The sequence below is a fragment of the Myotis yumanensis genome, unplaced genomic scaffold (assembly GCF_028538775.1).
Source record: "Myotis yumanensis isolate MYYU_CA2020_CCGP unplaced genomic scaffold, mMyoYum1.0.hap1 SCAF_1, whole genome shotgun sequence".
NCBI classification, from domain to species: Eukaryota; Metazoa; Chordata; class Mammalia; order Chiroptera; family Vespertilionidae; genus Myotis; species Myotis yumanensis.
This window is the reverse complement of record NW_027223752.1, coordinates 100,795,299-100,814,672: the sequence shown is the minus strand read 5'-3', so window position 1 is coordinate 100,814,672 and position 19,374 is coordinate 100,795,299. Positions and strand designations below refer to the sequence as shown.

Here is a 19,374-nt window from a genome sequence, read left to right as displayed (position 1 = left end):
TATACATTTTATATGTATTATGTAATATATTTATTTTATAAAAGTTTATGTATTTTATGTAATATTTTTATATATAATATATTTATATAGTTTTATAATATTTTGTGTACTTTAATGTAATATAATTAAATATAAAACAGGCTTTTATTCATAGTCCTAATAACACCAATTAATATATTATTCAGGGATTATAAAGATATTCATATGTACTGAAATTCTATATATTTTTCTCTTCATATTATATTGTATTTATGCTTTCCTTGTTTTTCTTGTCTTAAGCTTATACTACTTGATTAACTGATTAGATCTCATTTTATTCCTTTCTTTCTTTTCTCCCACCTTTTTCCTTCTGATTTACCACCAGCCTATATTTTCCCTTGTAGAAAACATTTCTTCAGTGTCTGTGTTTTCAGTCCATCTCTGTCTCCATTGTCAACATATTTGGTCATGGCTTTCTGTTTACTATTCTCAGTCATGAGTCATTGCCCCACAGATTTAGTCTTTTATATTCTCTTTCTTGGAGGGAGTTGAATTTAAACAATCATTTCTTCTTAGCTTTTTTATAAACAGAATAGAAGAAACAACTTCATACTGTTTGCAATTCCAACCCATTTAAACATGATATTACTAACAAACTCTCATGCTTTCCCCCACAAGAGATAATTCATGTCAATATAAATCAGGCAAATACATTACAAAATACAACAACTAATTTACATTTCTTTTTTTTTATTGCTTAAAGTATTACAAAGGGTATTACATATGTGTCCTTTTTTTTCCCCTGCCCTTGACAGTCCCCTGGCCTCCCCTACCCCCCAGTGTCTTATGTCCATTGGTTATGCTTATATGCATGCATACAAGTCCTTCGGTTGATCTCTTACCCCCCTTCCTCCTGCCCCCCAACACTCCCCAGCCTTCCCGCTGCAGTTTGACAATCTGTTTGAGGCAGCTCTGCCTCTGTATCTATTATTGTTCAAAAGTTTATAATGGTCTCTATTATTCATGAATGAGTGAGATCATGTGGTATTTTTCCTTCATTGACTGGCTTGTTTCACTTAGCATAATGCTCTCCAATTCCATCCATGCTGTTGCAAATGGTAAGAGTTCCTTCTTTTTTACAGCAGCATAGTATTTCATCGTGTAGATGTACCACAGTTTTCTAATCCATTCATCTACTGATGGGCACTTAGGCTGTTTCCAGATCTTAGCTATGGTGAATTGTGCTGCTATGAACATATAGGTGCATATATCCTTTCTGATTGGTGTTTCTGGTTTCTTGGGATATATTCCTAGAAGTGGGATCACAGGGTCAAATGGGAGTTCCATTTTCAGTTTTTTGAGGAAACTCCATACTGCCTTCCATAGTGGCTGCACCAGTCTGCATTCCCACCAGCTGTGCACGAGTGTTCCTTTTTCTACACATCCTCTCCAGCACTTGTCGTTTGTTGATTTGTTGGTGATAGCCAGTCTGACAGGTGTAAGATGGTACCTCATTGTTGTTTTGATTTACATCTCTCGGATGATTGGTGACTTTGAGCATGTTTTCATGTGTCTCTTGGCTTTCTGAATGTCCTCTTTTGAAAGGTGTCTATTTAGGTCCTTTGCCCATTTTTTGATTGGATTGTTTATCTTCTTTTTGTTAAGTTGTATGAGTTCCCTATAAATTTTGGAGATTAGGCCCTTATCAGATATGACGTTGGCAAATATGTTTTCCCACGCAGTGGGTTTTCTCGTTGTTTTGTTGATGGTTTCTTTTGCTGTGCAGAAGCTTTTTATTTTGATGTAGTCCCATTTGTTCATTTTCTCTTTAGTTTCAAGTGCCCTAGGAGCTGTATCAGTGAAGAAATTGCTTCAGCATATGTCTGAGATTTTGTTGCCTTTGGATTCTTCTAGAATTTTTATGGTTTCCTGTCGTACATTTAAGTCCTTTATCCATTTTGAGTTTATTTTTGTGTATGGTGTAAGTTGGTGGTCTAGTTTCATTTTCTTGCATGTATCTGTCCAATTTTCCCAACACCATTTATTGAAGAGACTATCTTGGCTCCATTGTATGTTCTTGCCTCCTTTGTCAAATATTAATTGAGCATATTGGTTCGGGCCGATTTCTGGGCTACATTTCTTAATACTAGTTTGTTTTGCAACAGTCCTATAAACTACCTAGGGATAAATTTTATAATCTATTGATATCAGAGTATTTGGGTAATACTTACTTACAGGTAAAAATGGTAACATTTTGGGGCTTGCTATGTCATCTCATAAACCTAACCCCATGAGAAGATGTAGGTTAGTAAATGGCAGAACTGGAATACAACTCTACATCTGAATGATTCCATTTTTGTGTGAGATCATATAGTAATGGTGAATATTATCATTATTGTTATCAAATTTGATACTTAAAGATATGATTTTTTTTTCTAGAATTTCATGAAGCCAAGCTTAGCAAAGCTAAAGACTGCTATTCAACAATCCCAGAAAAACAGTAAGCTATTTGAAGACTGTCTGTTCTTGATGTTATTCACTGATTTGAAATTACAGATATTTTTTATGTATTCTTTACTTTGTTTTACTATAGTAGAAGCAAAATATGCCATTGTGAGATCAGAAAATAGGACCTTATATGAGGACAATAATTTTCATAGTGAAAATGAAGATGTGGTTGAAACCTTTCCCAACACATCAGAACAAATCCAGGGCTTTTCTCAACCTGCCTTTTCATCACTTGAACCTGTTCTAAAAGCTTCTCCTATGTCTTCAGCAGTCATTGGTCTTACAAAGGTAAGTTGTTTTATTTGTTTTTTTAAAGTTTTTTCCTTTATAATAATCAGCTATAAGTAAGTAATTCAGAAGGGTCTGAGCACTTTTATTTTCATTACCTGGCTTTCTTTTCTTAATTTGTATGTAAAATGATTTTTCACATACCATCCCCCTACTCCTTATAGTAATGAAAAGGATCCCAGAAAGAAATAGAAGTCCTCAAGATCTTAATAGAAAACAAGTATAATAAGTAGAGCAATATGTGCACAGGATTAGGACTTATATAGGTTAATGGGAATAAACAGTTCTTACGTATGCCATAATGGAAGGAAAGAAGTTAGAAAGCAACTAGAAAGAACCGGTGGATGAATGTGAAGATGATGAAGGGGAAAAATTCATTTAAGAAGAGCAAGATAAAAAAAAAAATTAATAAGAAAGTGAAGATAAGGGGATTATTATAAAGACACAACAGAAATAGGGACTTAAGTAATGGTAGGAACTCACTATATTATGAAATACGATAGAAATAATTTTAAATGCAAATTAAGAAAAGAAAGCCAGTTAATGAAAAAAAAAGTTCTCAGACTCTTATGAATTATTTATAGCTGATTTTTATGAAGAACTGAAGGAAATTTAATTCTCACTTTTGTTTGGTTAGTAATGTGTTTTTATTTTTGAAATTAATCCTTGCCCAAGGACATGTTTTACTGATTTGATAGAGAGACACATTGATGTATGAGAGAAAATCCAGTAAATAAAAAAAAAAAAAGAAAAGAAAATCAATTGGTTGCCTCCCGTATGTGCTCCCATCAGGGATTGAACCTGCAACCTAGGTATTTTGCCCTGACTCAGGGGTAGGGAACGTCCAACCTGTGGGCCCTATAAGGCCCAATAAATCATTGGTCATGCCCTGCTAGGGCAGTAGGTGTGAGTTAATTAAATGTTTGATCAAATATAGTAGGCTAATTTTAAGTTGATAATTTTGTATGGCCTGCGAATGTTGTTATAAATATCCAAATGGCCCTTGGCAGAAAAAAGGTTCCCCTTTTAGGTACGAGGAACTATGCTCCAACCAACTGAGCACACCAGTCAGAGCTATTAAAGTTTTAATTTGAAGTATGTTTTTTTTTAAATCCTCACATTGAAGTTTAATAAGTTGACATCTTATATTTTACCTAGCAAAACCTATGTTCCTAAATAATGCAATTTGAAATCTGTTTTAGGTCTTACAAGATTTATAAGAATTATGAATTTTTGGCCCTTCTTTTTCTTGCTGTTTCTAACATCTCACAGTTTTGTATATACTTAACATTCTAAATTAACTTATCTTACTGTTTGGTATAATCTGGATAGGTGTTTTAGATTTTTTTGTCAGTAAAGAGAGAAAATAAATAAGCATTTTATTTAGTTTTTTTCATGACTTAAAATAAAAAATTAAGATTATGTAAATGTGGTTCTTTTTTTTTCTTGTTTTTTAATATTTTTTAAATTGATTCAGAGAGGAAGAGAGAGGGAGAGATAGAAACATCAATGATGAGAGAGAATCATTGATAGGCTGCTTCCTGCATGTCCCCTACTAGGGATTGAGGCTGCAACCTGGGCATGTGCTCTGACCTGAAATCAAACCATGACTTCCTGGTACATAGGTTGACACTCAACCACTGAGCCACACCAGCCAGGCATAAATGAGGTTCTTAATCTCTGTTCATTAAATGACAAATAAATTTTAAACTGAAATGCTCCTAAATAAAAAGAAATAATAATAATTACCTTTTTCTGTAAAGATTCATTAAAAAAACTTTTTTTTAATTGTATGATTTCTTTTATATAAAATACCCAGAATATGTTAATCTATAGAGATAGAAAGCAGGTTAGTGCTTGCCAGGGGTTAGGAGTGGGAGGAATTGGGAGTGTCTTTTTAATGGGAATGGGGTTTCCTTTTGGGGTGATTGAAGATGTTTTAGAACTAGAGGTGATGGTTGCACAATATTGTAAATATACCAAATGCTACTGAATTTTTCACTTTATAAAGGTTAATTTTATGTTTTATGAACTTTACCTCACTAAATAAAGAATACTGTCATAACAACAACTAATCGATTAAATTAAGATCATGTTACACTTTATTTATAATCTTAAAGTTACCGTTGGCAATTAGTGTTATTTAATATTTGTTTCAAATGTACAGCATATCCCTGGTCAGTGTGACTAAGTGGTTAGAGCATTGGCCCTTGGACCCAAGTGTCATAGGTTCTATTCCCCGTCAAGGGCAGGTACCTGGGTTGTGGGTTTGCTCCCTGTCCCCACTTGGGGCACGTGTGGGAGGCAACCAGTTGATGTGTTTCTCTCACATCAATGTTTCTCTCTGACTCTCTCTCTGCCTCTCTTTCTCTCCCTACCTTCCATTCTCTCTGAAAAGTAATGGAAAAAATGTCCTGAGGTGAGGATTAATAACAACAGCAAAATGGATAGTATAGTGGTTTGACAGTTATATAATTTATAAAGTTATCCCCCTGGTAATACTAGTACCTATGCTGTACTTTATATCCCCTTGACTATTTTTTGCAAATTTCTATTCCCTTCACCTCTTTCCCTTATCTCCTCCACTCCATTCCCATTTGGCAACCCTTTAGTGTTTGTTCACTATGTATGAGTCTGTTTCTGTTTTTTTGTTTCTTTATTTTATTTTTTAAATTCCACATATTAATGAAATCATATGGTATTTGTCTTGTCTGACTTATTTCATTTAGCATAATTCCCTATAGGTCTATCCATTTCATAAATGGTAAGGTTTTATTCTTTTTTATGTTAGAGTAATTTTCCATTGTAAATATTTACTAAATCTTCTTTATCCAATAGTCTATTGATGGGTACTTGGGTTGCTTCCATATCTTGGCTATTATAAAAAACACTGCAGTGAACAGAGGGGTGCAATGCATATATCTTTTCAAATTAGTGTTTTGGATTTCTCAAATATATTCCTAGTAGTGGAATTGCTAGGTCATATAGTAGTTCTGTTTTTAATTTTTTTTCGGAAACTCCACACTGTTTTTCCATATGGGTTGCACCAATTTGCAATCTCAACAACTGCACGAGGGTTCCCTTTCTTCACATCCTCAAACAGTTGTTGTTTGTTGATTAGCCATTCTGACAGGTATGAGGTAATTTCTCACTGGTCTTAATTTGCATTTCTCTGATGATTAGTGACATTGAGCATCTTTTTATATGTCTGTTTGCCATCTGTATGTCCTCTTAGGAGAAAGTCTATTCAGGTTTTCTGCCCATTTTTAATTAGATTATTTGTGGTGGTGGTGGTGTTGAGTTGTTTAAGTAATTTATAAATTTTGGATATTAACACCTTAGGAGATGTATTATTGGTTAATATGTCCTCCCATTCAGTAGGTTGTCTTTTTGCTTTGTTTATGGTTTTCTTTGCCGTACAAAACATTTTCGTTTGGTGTAGTCCCATTTGTTTGTTTTTCTTTTGTTTCCCTTGCCCAAGGAGACATATCAGAAAACAATTTTACTAAGAGTAATGTCATAATTTATTGTTTTTTGTTTTTCTCTAGAACTTTGATGGTTTCAGGTCTTATATTTAATTATTTTAATCCATTTTGAGTTTATCCTTATATATGGTATAAGAGGGTGGTGTAGGGTTTTAGATTTTTAAAAAATTTATCTGTCCAATTTTTCCATCACTATTTATTGAAGAGATTGTCTTCCCTTCATTGTATACTATTGCTTTTTTTTCATATATTGATTAAATATAGAAGCATGGCTTTATTTTTTGGGTATTCTATTCTGTTTCCTTGGTCTATGAGTCTGTTTTTATGTCAGTACCATGCTGTTTTCATTACTATAGCCTTGCAGTATAGTTTGATATCAGATAGAGTGATACCCCCGGCTTTATTCTTCCTTTTCAAGATTCCCTGTGGTTATTCAAGGTCTTTTGTGATTCCTTATAAATTTTAGAATTATTTGTTCTAGTTCTGTAAAAAATGCCATTGGTATTTTTCAGGGACCATGTTGAATCTGTAGATTGTTTAGGGTAGTCTGGACATTTTAACAATGTTAATTATTTCTATTCATGACCATGGCATATGCTTACATTTATTTGCATCTTCTTTTACTTTTTTTTTTTTTTCAGTGTCTTATAATTTTCTGAGTACAGGTCTTTTACTTCCTTGGTTAAATTTATTCCTTGCCCAAGCTGATTTGTCTTAGTGGATAGAGCGTTGGCCTGTGGACTGGAGGGTCCTGGGCTCGATTCCGGTCAAGGGCGCATGCCTGGGTTGCAGGCTTGATCCCCAGTAGGGGGCGTGTAGGAGGCAGCCAATCAATGATTCTCTTTCATCATTGATGTTTCTGTCTCTCTCCCTCTCCCTCTCCCTTCCTCTCTTAAATCAATAAAAATATGTTTAAAAATTTATTCCTAGGTATTTTATTTCTTTTTGATGCAATTATAAATGGGATTGTTTTCTTAATTTCATTTTTGGTTGTTTATTATTGATGTATAAAAATGCAACTAATTTCTGAATATTAATTTTGTATCCTGCTACATTACTGAAATCATGCATCAGTTCTAGTAGTTTTTTGGTGTAATTTTTCAGGGTTTTTATATATGGTATTATGTCATCTCCAGATAATGATAGTATTACTTCTTCCTTTCGAGATTAGATGCTTTTTATTTCTTTTTCTTGTCTGATTGCTATAGCTAGAACTTCTAATACTATGTTGAATAAAAGTGGTGAAGTGGACTTAAAAAAGTCTATAGTAAAAGACAAAGAAGGACATTACATAATGATAAAGGGATCAGTGCAACAAGAGAATACAGTCTCTGTAAACATGTATGCATTCTACATAGGAGCACCTAAATATATAAAGCAAATCATGATGGACATAAAGGGAGAGATCAACAGTAATACAGCCATAGTAGGGGACTTTAATACCCCATTGACATCAATAAATAGAATTTTCAGACAGCAGACTTAAATAATACATTTGAGTAGATGGATTTAATTGATATTTTTAGAGTTTTCACCCCAAAGGAGAAGAATATACATTTTTAAAAAGTGTACATGGAACATTTTCGAAGATAGACCATGTTTTAGGCCACCAAACAAGTCTCAATAAATATTAAAAGATTGAAATTATATCAAGCATATTCTTTGACCACAAAGTACAAGAAGAAAACTGAAAAACATACAAACGCATGGAGGCTAAATAACATGTTGCTAAACAATGATTGGGTTAACAATGAGATAATGAAAGAAATAAGATACCTTGAGACAAATGAAAATTCATACTAATACAGACCTACCTTAAGAAACAAGAAAAAGATCAAACAATTTAACCTTATACCCGAAGGAACTAGAGAAAGAACAACAAGCAAAGTCAAGAGTAGAAGGAAAGGAATAATAAAGATCAGAGTGGTAATAAATGAAGTATAAGAAAAAAACAAAACAAAACAAAACAAAAAAGAAAAAAAAAAAACAAAAAAAAAAATCAATGAAACCAGGAACTGGTTCTTTAAAAGAATAAATAAGATTGCTAAACCTTTTATGAGACTCATTAAGAAAAAAAGGGAGAGGACACAAATGAAAGGGAAGTGACAATTGATACCCCAGAAATACAAAGGGTTATAAGAAGATACTAAAAACAATTATATGCTAAAAAATTGAACAACCTAGATGAAATGAACAAGTTCCTAGAAACAAAATATTACAAAATTAAATCAAGAAATATTAAATCTGAACAGATAAATTACTACCAATAAAATTGAATCAGTAATAATAATAATAAAAACTCTCAACAAACAAAAGTTCTAGATTAGATGGCTTTACAGGTGAATTTTACTAAACAGTCAATGAAAAACTAACACCTATCCTTCTGAAACTATTCCAAATAATTCAAAAGGAGGGAAGGCTCCCAAGCTTATTTTACGATGCCAGTGTTATCCTGACTCCAAAACTAGACAAAGATATTACAAAAAAAAAAGGGAAATTATAGGCCAGTATTCCTGATGAACATACATGTAGAAATCCTCAATAAAATATTAGCAAACTAAGTTTAGCAATACATTAAAAAGATCATACGCCATGGTCAAGTGGGATTTACCCCTGGTATACAAGGTTGGTTTAATATCTGCAAATCAATTAATGTGTTATACTAAATAAACAAAAGGAAGGATAAAAATCACATGGATCATATCAATAGATTCAGTGACAGCATTTGATAAAATCCAGCATCCAGTTACAATAAGAGCTCTTAGCATAGTGGGAATAGAGGGGACATTCCTCAACATAATAAAAATCCTCTATGACAAACTCACAGCTAACATTGTACTTTATGGAAAAAGCTAAAGTCATTTTCCTTAAGATAGATCATGTTTTACATTTTAAAACCATCAAGTGGGCTTATTTAAGACATATCAGTTAACATTGTTTTCTAAGCAGCTACTTGGTTTGTTGCAGTGGCTGCAAAGATTTATATTGTGCAGAAATCACATGTTATTTATTCACTCCTCTATGGATGGATAGCTAGTTGTTTTCCCATTATAAACAATGATACATAGAACATCTCCAAGCTCTTGTCTGCAGCCTCCTCCAGGACAGGATCAGACTGAGCAGAGCTGGGAGGGCACACAGACTACAACACGTTCCCTCTCTTTGTTCTCTGAGTGCCTAAAACAGTGCTTTACTTTAGGGTTTCTTCAGGAATGGGGACAAAAAGAAGAATAAACCAGAGGTAGGCATGAAATCGGAGCAGGGAGGGAGAGGAATGGTAGAGCAGAATGTGGTCCCAGGGTGGGCTTGGGAGACAGGCAGCCTGGGCTTGAGCCCACTCTGTCCCATTTCCTACACTGCAAGACTGTGGGCAGCTCACCTAGCCTTTTGGAGCTAAAGATTCTGATTTTTCTTTTCCTGATAATATCTTCAATTTATGGACACATGATGCACACATCAAATAAATGAAATCACAATTTATTATTTTCTTGATATAAAATGCTGTTATAAAATAAAAAAGAAAAGATAATTTTTACTTTTTCAAATATCTCCAGCAATGGGTGCTTTTCTTTTTATTCTTAAGAAACTTTATTAACCTTGGTATTCATAGTTGTTAAACCTAAAATAAAAATTCTTCCATATCTAAATCTCAGACATCCTAGTTACTTGATTTTTTTAGTCCCGTTTTCATTCGCTCCTTGATAATCATAGATGTATTTGAAGATTTCAGTCTTTAACTTGGATACTCATAGTTTTATTAGTTTTTATACTAGATATTTTAATACACCTTTAATTGCATTCTATATGGAGTAGACAGGCAATTAGAGCCATTAAGAAAGTCATGTGAGCCCTAACTGGTTTGGCTCAGTGGATAGAGCGTTGGCCTGTGGACTGAAGGGTCCCAAGTTCGATTCCGGTCAAGGGCATGTACCTTGGTTGTGGGCACATCCCCGGTGGGGGGTGTGCAGGAGGCAGCTGACCAGTGTTTCTCTCTCATCGATGTTTCTAACTCTCTATCTCTCTCTCCCTTCCTCTCTGTAAAAAATCAATAAAATGTATCTTTAAAAAAAAGAAAGACATGTGAATTTTAAAATAGGGTTTTCTTTCTTACTGAAATGCCTCATAATTCTATAGTCACATAAGCATTTCTCTTCTACAATTTAAAACTTGCCTTTTAAACTTAATTTTTAAAAAGGAGTCTCCTACAATTGTGAATTGGTGTTTTACCATTGCATTTTCATTAAACTTAAAATACTTATTGCCAAAATTTCCCAGAAATATTTGCATATATTTGTAAAAGGTTATTTTATGTTGTTGAAGCAAATTTTGAAATGTATAATTAAACATTTGAATTACATGTTGTTTTTCCCCTGCTCTTGTTTTCATTTTCAGAAGTTCTGTGTAGGTTTGCATTATTGAATTATATCAGTGTAGTATATTTTACAAAAATCTACCTTTTTAACATCACATGCTTTTCATGAATAAGATCATCTATTTTTACTTCAAGCGTATTTATCTAGATCTTTATTCTAAGTCCTCTGGGTGCCTCAAATTTGTTATGTCCCAAACTGAAGACATTGCCCCTGACCCTTTCTCTTCCCTGACTCTCTGTAATCTACTGTCATCTGTTTTCCCGTCCTCCTACATAGCAGCACTAAAACACTGAAGCATGAAAATTCTGGACTCCAATCCTCCCTGAAATCACCACCTTTAGTCACTCAAGTAGTTTAATATTTTCTACCTGCTACCATTTTTATATCATTAATTTACTTTTTCACTTTTAATTTTTAAATATTCTTTCTAGTTTGGCTCCCCTTATGTTCATCTTTACATTGCTGCCAGAGTGACTGCTCTAAAATATATTTGTGATGATGTAGCTTCTCTGCTTATTTAGTTTCTCTCCATTACTTGTGGGTAAAATTCATATGCGAGCAAGACACTTCCCTTTTTTGATTAGGCTCTGATTCTCCAGTTTTCTCTCTCCATTCCATTTCACCATTCCAGTTTTATCACATTACTTTGGTATCCTCACTTACTGTGTTGTCTTAGACCTTATACTTTTGTTCATGCTGCTCTTTCTAGAATGCCCTTCACACCCTCCTACTGCACTTAGTATATCTTTCAAGATTGATTTCTATCATTTCCTGAGCTTCCCAGGTACGCTCACTGTTATCTCCTCTGCGCCCTTACTGTAGTTTATTCACTTCAGTTGTAGAACTAGCAAATGATACTTTTCCCTTTATTGTTTCCATGTATCTCTACCCCTACTAGAATATAGGACAAAATCTTTTATTTATAGCTTCTAGGTTAGTGTCTATGATTGATAGCTATAGTAAATATTTGTTGTCCTACTGAGTGAGCAAGTGAATGAATATGACATTTTCTAAAGTTGGGTTTTTGTTTTGTTTTTATAGGAAGATGCAATAAAGCCAACAATTAAAAAAAAAGAAAATGGCATTGATATTATTGAAAGTGCTCCAAAGAGCCAAATAAATAATGACAATTTGACTTATGTTGATGGAGAACACAAAAATAATAGTAGTGGTAAGTTAGTGACTGTTTATATTTTTTGATATAAACAAACCTAATTTGAATAGATCCAAATGTTATCCATTTTTAGAAGTATTTTTTTGCTATCTTTATTCAAAAGTATCCCAACTGCTACCATCTTTTTCTTCCTGCAAATGCTTCATCTTGCTGAAAGTCTTTTCTGCTATTATTTTTATTTTATTGAAATATTCATAAATGGAGATAGACTTATATATGTATTTAAAATTCATAGTAAAAATGTTCACATTAATGTATCTGTGACTACATTTTATAGATAAAATGTCAGCATTAGGATTAGGAGAAGACGAAGATACAGAATCACCTTGGGATTCTGAGGTACTGTCTACCATTATTATTATTATTATTTTAAATATCAGCATTGATGATGTTAAAACATAAAAGGGATGCTTTAACTTTACTTTTCTCACCTCTACATTTGCCCATAAAAATTATTTTCTTATGTTTTCTAACTATCTATATATATAAAAGCCTAAGCGACCGAATGACCGGTTGACCAGTCGCTCAATTCAGGAGCTGCCCCCTGGTGGTCAGTGCGCTCCTACAGCGGGTGCACCGCTCAGCTGACTGATGGGTGCCAGATGCAGGGCTCAAGGTTGGCGAGCACCTCTGTGGCGGCACAAGCCTCTCCCAATTGGTACTGACTGGGCGTGAGCCTGCGGCAGGCACAGCAGGGCCAGGATGAGCAAGAACGGCAGGCAGGAGCCGCAGGCAGCATTGGACTGCTGGTTTCGGCCCGATCCCTGCAGGCCATGCTGAGGGACCCCACCGGTGCACAAATCTGTGCACTGGGCCTCTAATAATTAATAAAAGAACTATGTGCTAAATTCAGAGAGGAGTAAAAGTAGGTTTACAGCTGTTCATATGGAAAATAATACAATAATTAATAAATAATAATACAAGAATAAACTCTGCTTCATATACTTACAACTGCAAACCTATGTTTGCCCCACCCTGTATAATAATATTGCATAGTATAATTCTGCTAATTTGCAAGATTTACCTAATGAAATCAGGATAGTATACTATAAAATGCTAAGGCTTTGAGGTCATAAGTATCAGTTTGGTTCTGAAGTTAAGTTTATCTAGAAACTAAAGAATTATTCCAGGTCAACTCTATGGCCAAATGTATGTTTCTGTGATTTATATGGATGTGTAAAACTCCTAATGATGAGATTCAGAGAGGACAGTTTGGATTATAGTTGTGTGTGTTTGTTTGTTTTTTAATAACTTGGCACTTGAAAAGAAAATGCCTGGGACTTCGAAGTATTATTCTATTTGGATTGTCAAGTAGATCTGCAAGGAACATTTCCAGAGAAAGTAAAGCATAGTGAATAGTAATATATGTAGGATTATAATAATAACAATTTGGTTTAGTGGTGTTTTGGTAAGTAACAGTTGTTTTGTATGGTTAAAACAGCATGCATTGAGTACCTTTATGACAGCCATACATGTGGTAATATAAATATAAAAACATGATAAGCTGATCTAAGGTGACAGCTGTGATCTTTTGGTTACAGGCATCTGCTGCCTAATAGTACAAACACTGTATTTGATGTCTAAGACCCTGGAACAGTCTCTGACTAGCTATGGGAAATTGGGAAAACTTGTTTTAACCTGTTGGAACGTTGGTGACCTCATTCATAATAATGGTACTGCAGTCAAACCTCATTTCTCGAATTTCTCCCATTTGGAACAATTTGGTTCTCGACCAGTCTCAGAAAAAATGTTTCCATTGTGGACCAAAACTTTAGTTTTTGACCGGATAACCCTTTCCTGCTGATACCTCAGCATGACAAAAAGCTTCTCTCACACAACAAACAAAGGAAAGAATGCTTTTGTTGCTGGCAAAATCGAGGACTAGCACAATTTAAAAACATAGACAAGCCATCAAGAGTACCAGTGTTGCTAGCAGTGTGAAAGTACTCACCAAACAACAATCACAGGCAATTGAATAGGTAGAAACACTGCTGTTCATTGGATAAATGAAAAAGCAGTTAGCTGAAAAGCACTTAGCCAGTGATAGCATTTCAGAGCCAGTGATATATGAAAAATTTGTTTAAGGCTAGTAGGAGGGGTTCGATAAATTTAAGAAAAGAATTGTTTATTTATGGATTAAACAGTACATTAGACATGTACTGTATATAAGAAAGGTTAAAGCAGGGGATCATTTGGAATGGATTAGTTCAATATACATATTTCTAATAGGGAAAAATGATTCTGTTTTTGAACAAATCACTTGTCGAACAGCCTTCCGGAACAAATTAGGTTCGAGAACCAAGGTTCCACTGTAGTATCTACCTTTTGTGTATGTGTGATGAACAATTGTAGTAACAATATGAAAACATTTTGTAAACTGTAAAGGGTACTATGGAAATGTAATGTAAGTTAACAGTGGTATTCAGTGACTTACTAAATACTAAGAACGCTTTCTATAAACATGAAGGACAATAAAATGGCAGTAGTATCAAGAAAAAAATAGGAAAGTTTGGGTATGAGGATTTCTAATTTGGGGGATAAATTTTTTTTAGACTATTAATGGAGATATCCTATAGGTATGTACTGCTTTGGTACTTGAGGCCTTCTTAATGAGATCTTACATGTTTTGTCCTTAGTAAATTTCTGTTATTGAATAGCAGCTATGTGCTGGGCAGTTAGACACTGAATGTATAGGTTGAGGGGTTAGGCTCTCATGAGTGGGAAGAGTAGAAAAACAAGTATACAACAGTTCATTATAAGTCACTACAAGTGCTTCATATAAAGAAAATGGAGAATATTAGGTTGCAGCGGTTCTCAACCTGTGGGTTGCGACTCCTTTGGGGGTCGAACGACCCTTTCACAGGGGTCACCTAAATACATCCTGCATATCAGATATTTACATTACGATTCATAACAGTAGCAAAGTTACAGTTATGAAGTAGCAATGGAAATAATTTTATGGTTGGGGGTCACCACAACATGAGGAACTGTATTAAAGGGTCACGGCATTAGGAAGGTTGAGAACCACTGGGTTAGAGACTATGGGGGGAGTTTATAGTTAGAACTAGAGAACTGGTGCACGAAATTCGTGCATTTCGGTGGCTGGGGGTCCCTCAGCCCGGCCTGCGCCCTCTTGCAGTCCAGGAGCCTCCTGGGGGGAGCAGTCCTAAGCCGGCAGTCAGGCATCTTTAGCACTGCCGCGGAAGTGGGAGAGGCTCCCACCACTGCCGCTGTGCTCACCAGTTGTGAGCCTGGCTTCTGGCTGAGCAGTGCTCCCCCTGTGGGAGCACACTGACCACCCTTGGGCAGCTCCTGCGTTGAGTGGGATCAGGCTGAAAGTGGCTCTCCAACATCCCCCTAGAGGTCCCAGATTGTAAGAGGGCACAGGGACCCCACTGGTGCACTATTGGAGCCGGGGAGGGACGCGGGAGGTTGGCCAGCTGGGGAGAGACCGCAGGTGGGTTCCAGGGTGTGTCTGGCCCGTCTCGCTGAGTCCTGATCAGCTGGACCCCAGCAGCAAACTAACCTACTAGTCAGAGGGTCTGCACGTCATAGCGAGCAGTTTACCTGCCTTAGCATATCATTAACATATTACGCTTTGATTGGTTGAACGGATGACTAGACACTTAGCATATTAGGCTTTTATTATATAGGACTAGAGGCCCGGTGCACAAAAATTTGTGCACTCGGGGGGGGGGGGGGGAGTGGGGGTCCCTCTGCCCGGCCTGTGCCCTCTCGCAGTCTGGGACCCCTCAGGAGATAATGACCTGCTGGCTTAGGCCTGCTCCCGGGTGGCAGAGGGCAGGCCCAATCCCTAGGTGCAGCCCCTGGTCAGGCTCAGAGCAGGACCGATTGGGGAGTTGGGGCGCCACCCCGTCATGCACAGAGCAGGGCGGATTGGAAGGTTGTGATGCCACCCTCAGTCAAGCTCAGGTTAGGGCCGATTAGGGGGTTGGGGCACCGCCCCCTGTCTCACTCAAGGCAGGGTCCATGGGGAGGTTGCAGCGCCACCCCCTGTCACGCACAGAGCAGAGCCGATCAAGGGGTTGGGGAACAGCCACTGTCACATTCAGGGCAGGGCTGATGGGGAGGTTATGGCTCTACCCTGTCACACACAGAGGCAGGGCCGGGGGGGGGGGGGAGGGTTGGGGCGCCGCACCCTGTCACACACAGAGCAGGGCCGATCAGGGGGTTGTGGCCCCGCACCCTGTCACACACAGAGCCGCAGGGTGATCAGGGGGTTGGGGAGCTCCCCCCTATCAGGCACAGAGCAGGGCTGATCAGGGGATTGGGGCGCCTTCCCCTGTCATGAACAGAGCAGGGTGGATAGGGAGGTTGTGGCCCCGCCCCCTGTCACACACAGAGCCGCAGGGCGATCAGGGGGTTTGGGCGCTGCCCCCTGTCACGCTGATCCCGGTGCTGGGAGGCATATTACCTTTTTACTATATAGGATAGAGGCCTGGGGGCTAGCTGGTTTGCCCTGAAGGGTGTCCTGGATCAGGGTGGGGGTCCCCACCTGGGTGCCTGGCCAGCCTGGAAGAGGGGATGATGGCTGTTTGCAGCTGGTCACACACCCTTCAGGGTGGGGGTCCCCACTGGGGTGCCTGACCAGTCTGGGTGAGGGGCTGAGGGCTGCTTTCAGGCTGGTGGTTGTTGACTGAAGCTCCCAACCGCTCCTTTTTTTTTCTCTTTTTTTTATTTTATTCTGGGCCAGCTTTAGCTCTGGCTCTAGCTCTGAGGCTTCCGCTGCTGAGCGTTCTATAATCGAAACAATGTATAACTCCAGCTCTGAGATCCCGGCCGTTTGTTTAGCTTCTATATTTGTTAGAATGTTTCAAACTGCCAGCTCAGAGGCCGGCAAGGCAGGTGGGGAACGTTGGAGTCCGCAGTCACTGAAGCAAGCATGCCTCATGTTCGCTTCCAGCTGCCTGGCTGCCGGCCGCCATCTTGGCTGACAGTTAATTTGCATATACTCACTGATTAGCCAATGAAAAGGGTAGCGGTCGTACGCTAATTACCATGTTTCTCTTTTATTAGTGTAGAAGATGGGAGTGGGAATGTAATTTAGGTGGTCAGAAAAGATCTTCCTAAGTGTGACTAGATTTGCCAAGTAAAGGAGCCAGTCATGTGAAGAACTAGGAGAAGGACATATTGGACAGAGAGAACATCTGATTATCATTTTACTCTAACATCTTGGAATGAGCAGGAAGCAGGATGCAGGTTAACCATTGTCATACTATTGTTATTATCATTGTGTGTGGAAAAGAAACAAAATGTGCATAATAATAAGTGCCTGGCACATTTAATGAATAAATGTTCTTATTCTTCTCTTATAAAGCTTACTATAATTTTTTGAAGAGTTGCATAATAGTATATACAGTTTTTTTGCAGTTATTTAAACAATTTAAAGGAAAGTTTTCCTTACTACTTTGACACTTTATTCAACCATTTTTCCTGTCAAAAATTTTATCAAATAATAGCTTTATCTAAGCCTTAGTGTACCTAAATGAAGCAAGTTCTAAAGTGTTCTGTTTATATTCAACATAATGTACTCCAAGGTTTCCTATTATGTCAAGTATCTTTTTTTCTTTTCTTTTTTTTTTTAATTTCAGAGAGGTCAGGAGAGGGAGAGAGAATCATTGATCAGCTGCCTCCTGCTTGCCCCCTACCGGGGATCAAACCCAAAACCCGGGCATGTGCCCTGACCAAGAATCGAACCATGACTTCCTGGTTCATAGGTCAGTGCTCAACCACTGAACCACACAGACCGGGCTCAAGTATCTTTTTTTAACACTAAAAAGAATTCTGTCATTAATGTCATTTTAAATTCATAGCAAGTGTACTTATTAAATAATTAGTTTAAAAGGGTATTTTTTCAAAATGTCCTCTTATTTTGGTGGGTAATGCAAAGTAGAATTAGGTGTTTTGAAGTTAGCTCTTTGTTAAAATGTGCATAGCTATCAGTATTTTGTCTACGAAAGCATTTTTTCTAGCTTTCCATGCTCAATATACAGTCAGTAGCCAAATGAAGATAAATGAAAACTTGATACAGAGAGCATATATGAGGTTTTCTATTTAAATGTTTTGGTCAACACATGCTTCTTTTATTTTTAAGTCTAATTGCTTTTAAAGTAAGTAATTGAGATTTTTCTTAGAAAGGGCTTAAGAAATCTTTATGTAACTCATTATTGGTATAAATTTTTACAGAGTTTCTCTACAAGTCTTCCACAGAAGTTTGTTGATCACTTACCTGAAGCTGCAGATCAAAGAGGAAAATATATACTAAATGAACAAGTAGAAGGTAAGAACTGTATTTTATAAAAAGTTCCTTTGACAGAATGTTGATTTAAAACATGAATACTTATATATTCTAATAGCCAAAGAAAATCACCTGTTAGATGTATAGTGAGAAGTGAAAAGGCGAGAAGTTGTATATCTTATTAGATTGAGAGTGCCACTGCAGGAGCTGACTTATTTGTTCCATTTCAAGATACTCTAAGACCTGAGGAAAGTCAGGAAGTAAGGAAGAGGAGAAGAATTAAATAGGGAGTGAAGAATGAGAAAGGCAGAAATTACAAGGAGTAAATGAAGGGGAAAGAAGCAGGTATATATAGTGGGAGGTGGTAAAATAAAATAATTCTTTTAAAAAAAAGAGCAGAGTGTTTGAAATGTGGGAAGACTATAAAGACAGCTTCCAGTGCCAAAACTTGTCAGAGAAGTACATCAAAATTTTCCCACTCTTACTCTTTTCCTCACTATTGGGAAGGCATTAAGGATTGAGTTATCTGATCATGTAGAGCTGTATTTTATCTACCATGGATGAGCATAAGGATATATGGTCAGCTATAAATGACTATACTTTTGAAGTCATAAAATTTTGCTACTTTATAGGTTAGTATTATGTGTTCCAAAATAAGAGCATTGGAAAGGAGAAAGCAGAGTCAGTTATGGGGAGATCAAGGAAGCTATAACCTGATAAAACGTCCAGTAGAAAGTTTATGGCTTTGAATGCAGATTCAATTTTAAAAAACTGATGACAGCAGGCCTGCTATTCTGCATTTCTCACAAGCTCTCAGGTCACGCCAACGTGTCCGGTCCTCAGACCATATGTGTCCAAGTCAAAGGCATGAGACTTCTCTTCAGAGAAATCTGGAAGAAGAGCCTTTGGATAGATAGTTTAAGACATGAAAGGATTCATGAAAAGCATTATTTTGTGTTTATTTCTGAGCATGTCTATAGCCAAATGGAAGTAAAGAGATGAAGAAGTAGAAATTATAGATGTAAGATACTACTGCTAAACAGGAAAGAAGAAATGGTGGGAATAATTCACAAAAGAATGGAAATAGGGGAAGAATTAAGACCACAGATCTAGAAATTACTTTTGAAGAGGAAAGGGGATAGTGGAGAGAAGGAGGGAGGAAAGAAAGACATTAGCTAAGGTCATTTTGGAGTTGAGGAAAATTGAGAGATCTTACTTTAGATAGCTTTAGGATATTGGCAGTGAAACAAAAGATTAGATAATTGCTGCTCCAGAGTATACTGGTAGCAGGAGGGAGTGCTAGAATTG

At 36.8% G+C, this 19,374-nt stretch overlaps 1 protein-coding gene across 5 annotated transcripts in view; it reads left to right on the top strand.

Annotated features, from left to right (window-relative positions):
• LOC139019533 (ankyrin repeat domain-containing protein 26-like) overlaps positions 1–19,374 on the top strand; it is a 110,179-nt gene that overhangs the window by 30,407 nt on the left and 60,398 nt on the right. For all 5 annotated transcript variants that reach the window (XM_070428549.1, XM_070428555.1, XM_070428543.1 and 2 more), the window contains 5 exons: positions 2,419–2,479; positions 2,573–2,775; positions 11,675–11,804; positions 12,085–12,146; positions 18,015–18,108. In XM_070428549.1, coding sequence (XP_070284650.1) covers positions 2,419–2,479; positions 2,573–2,775; positions 11,675–11,804; positions 12,085–12,146; positions 18,015–18,108 — 550 coding nt within the window. The remainder of the gene's footprint in view (positions 1–2,418; positions 2,480–2,572; positions 2,776–11,674; positions 11,805–12,084; positions 12,147–18,014; positions 18,109–19,374) is intronic.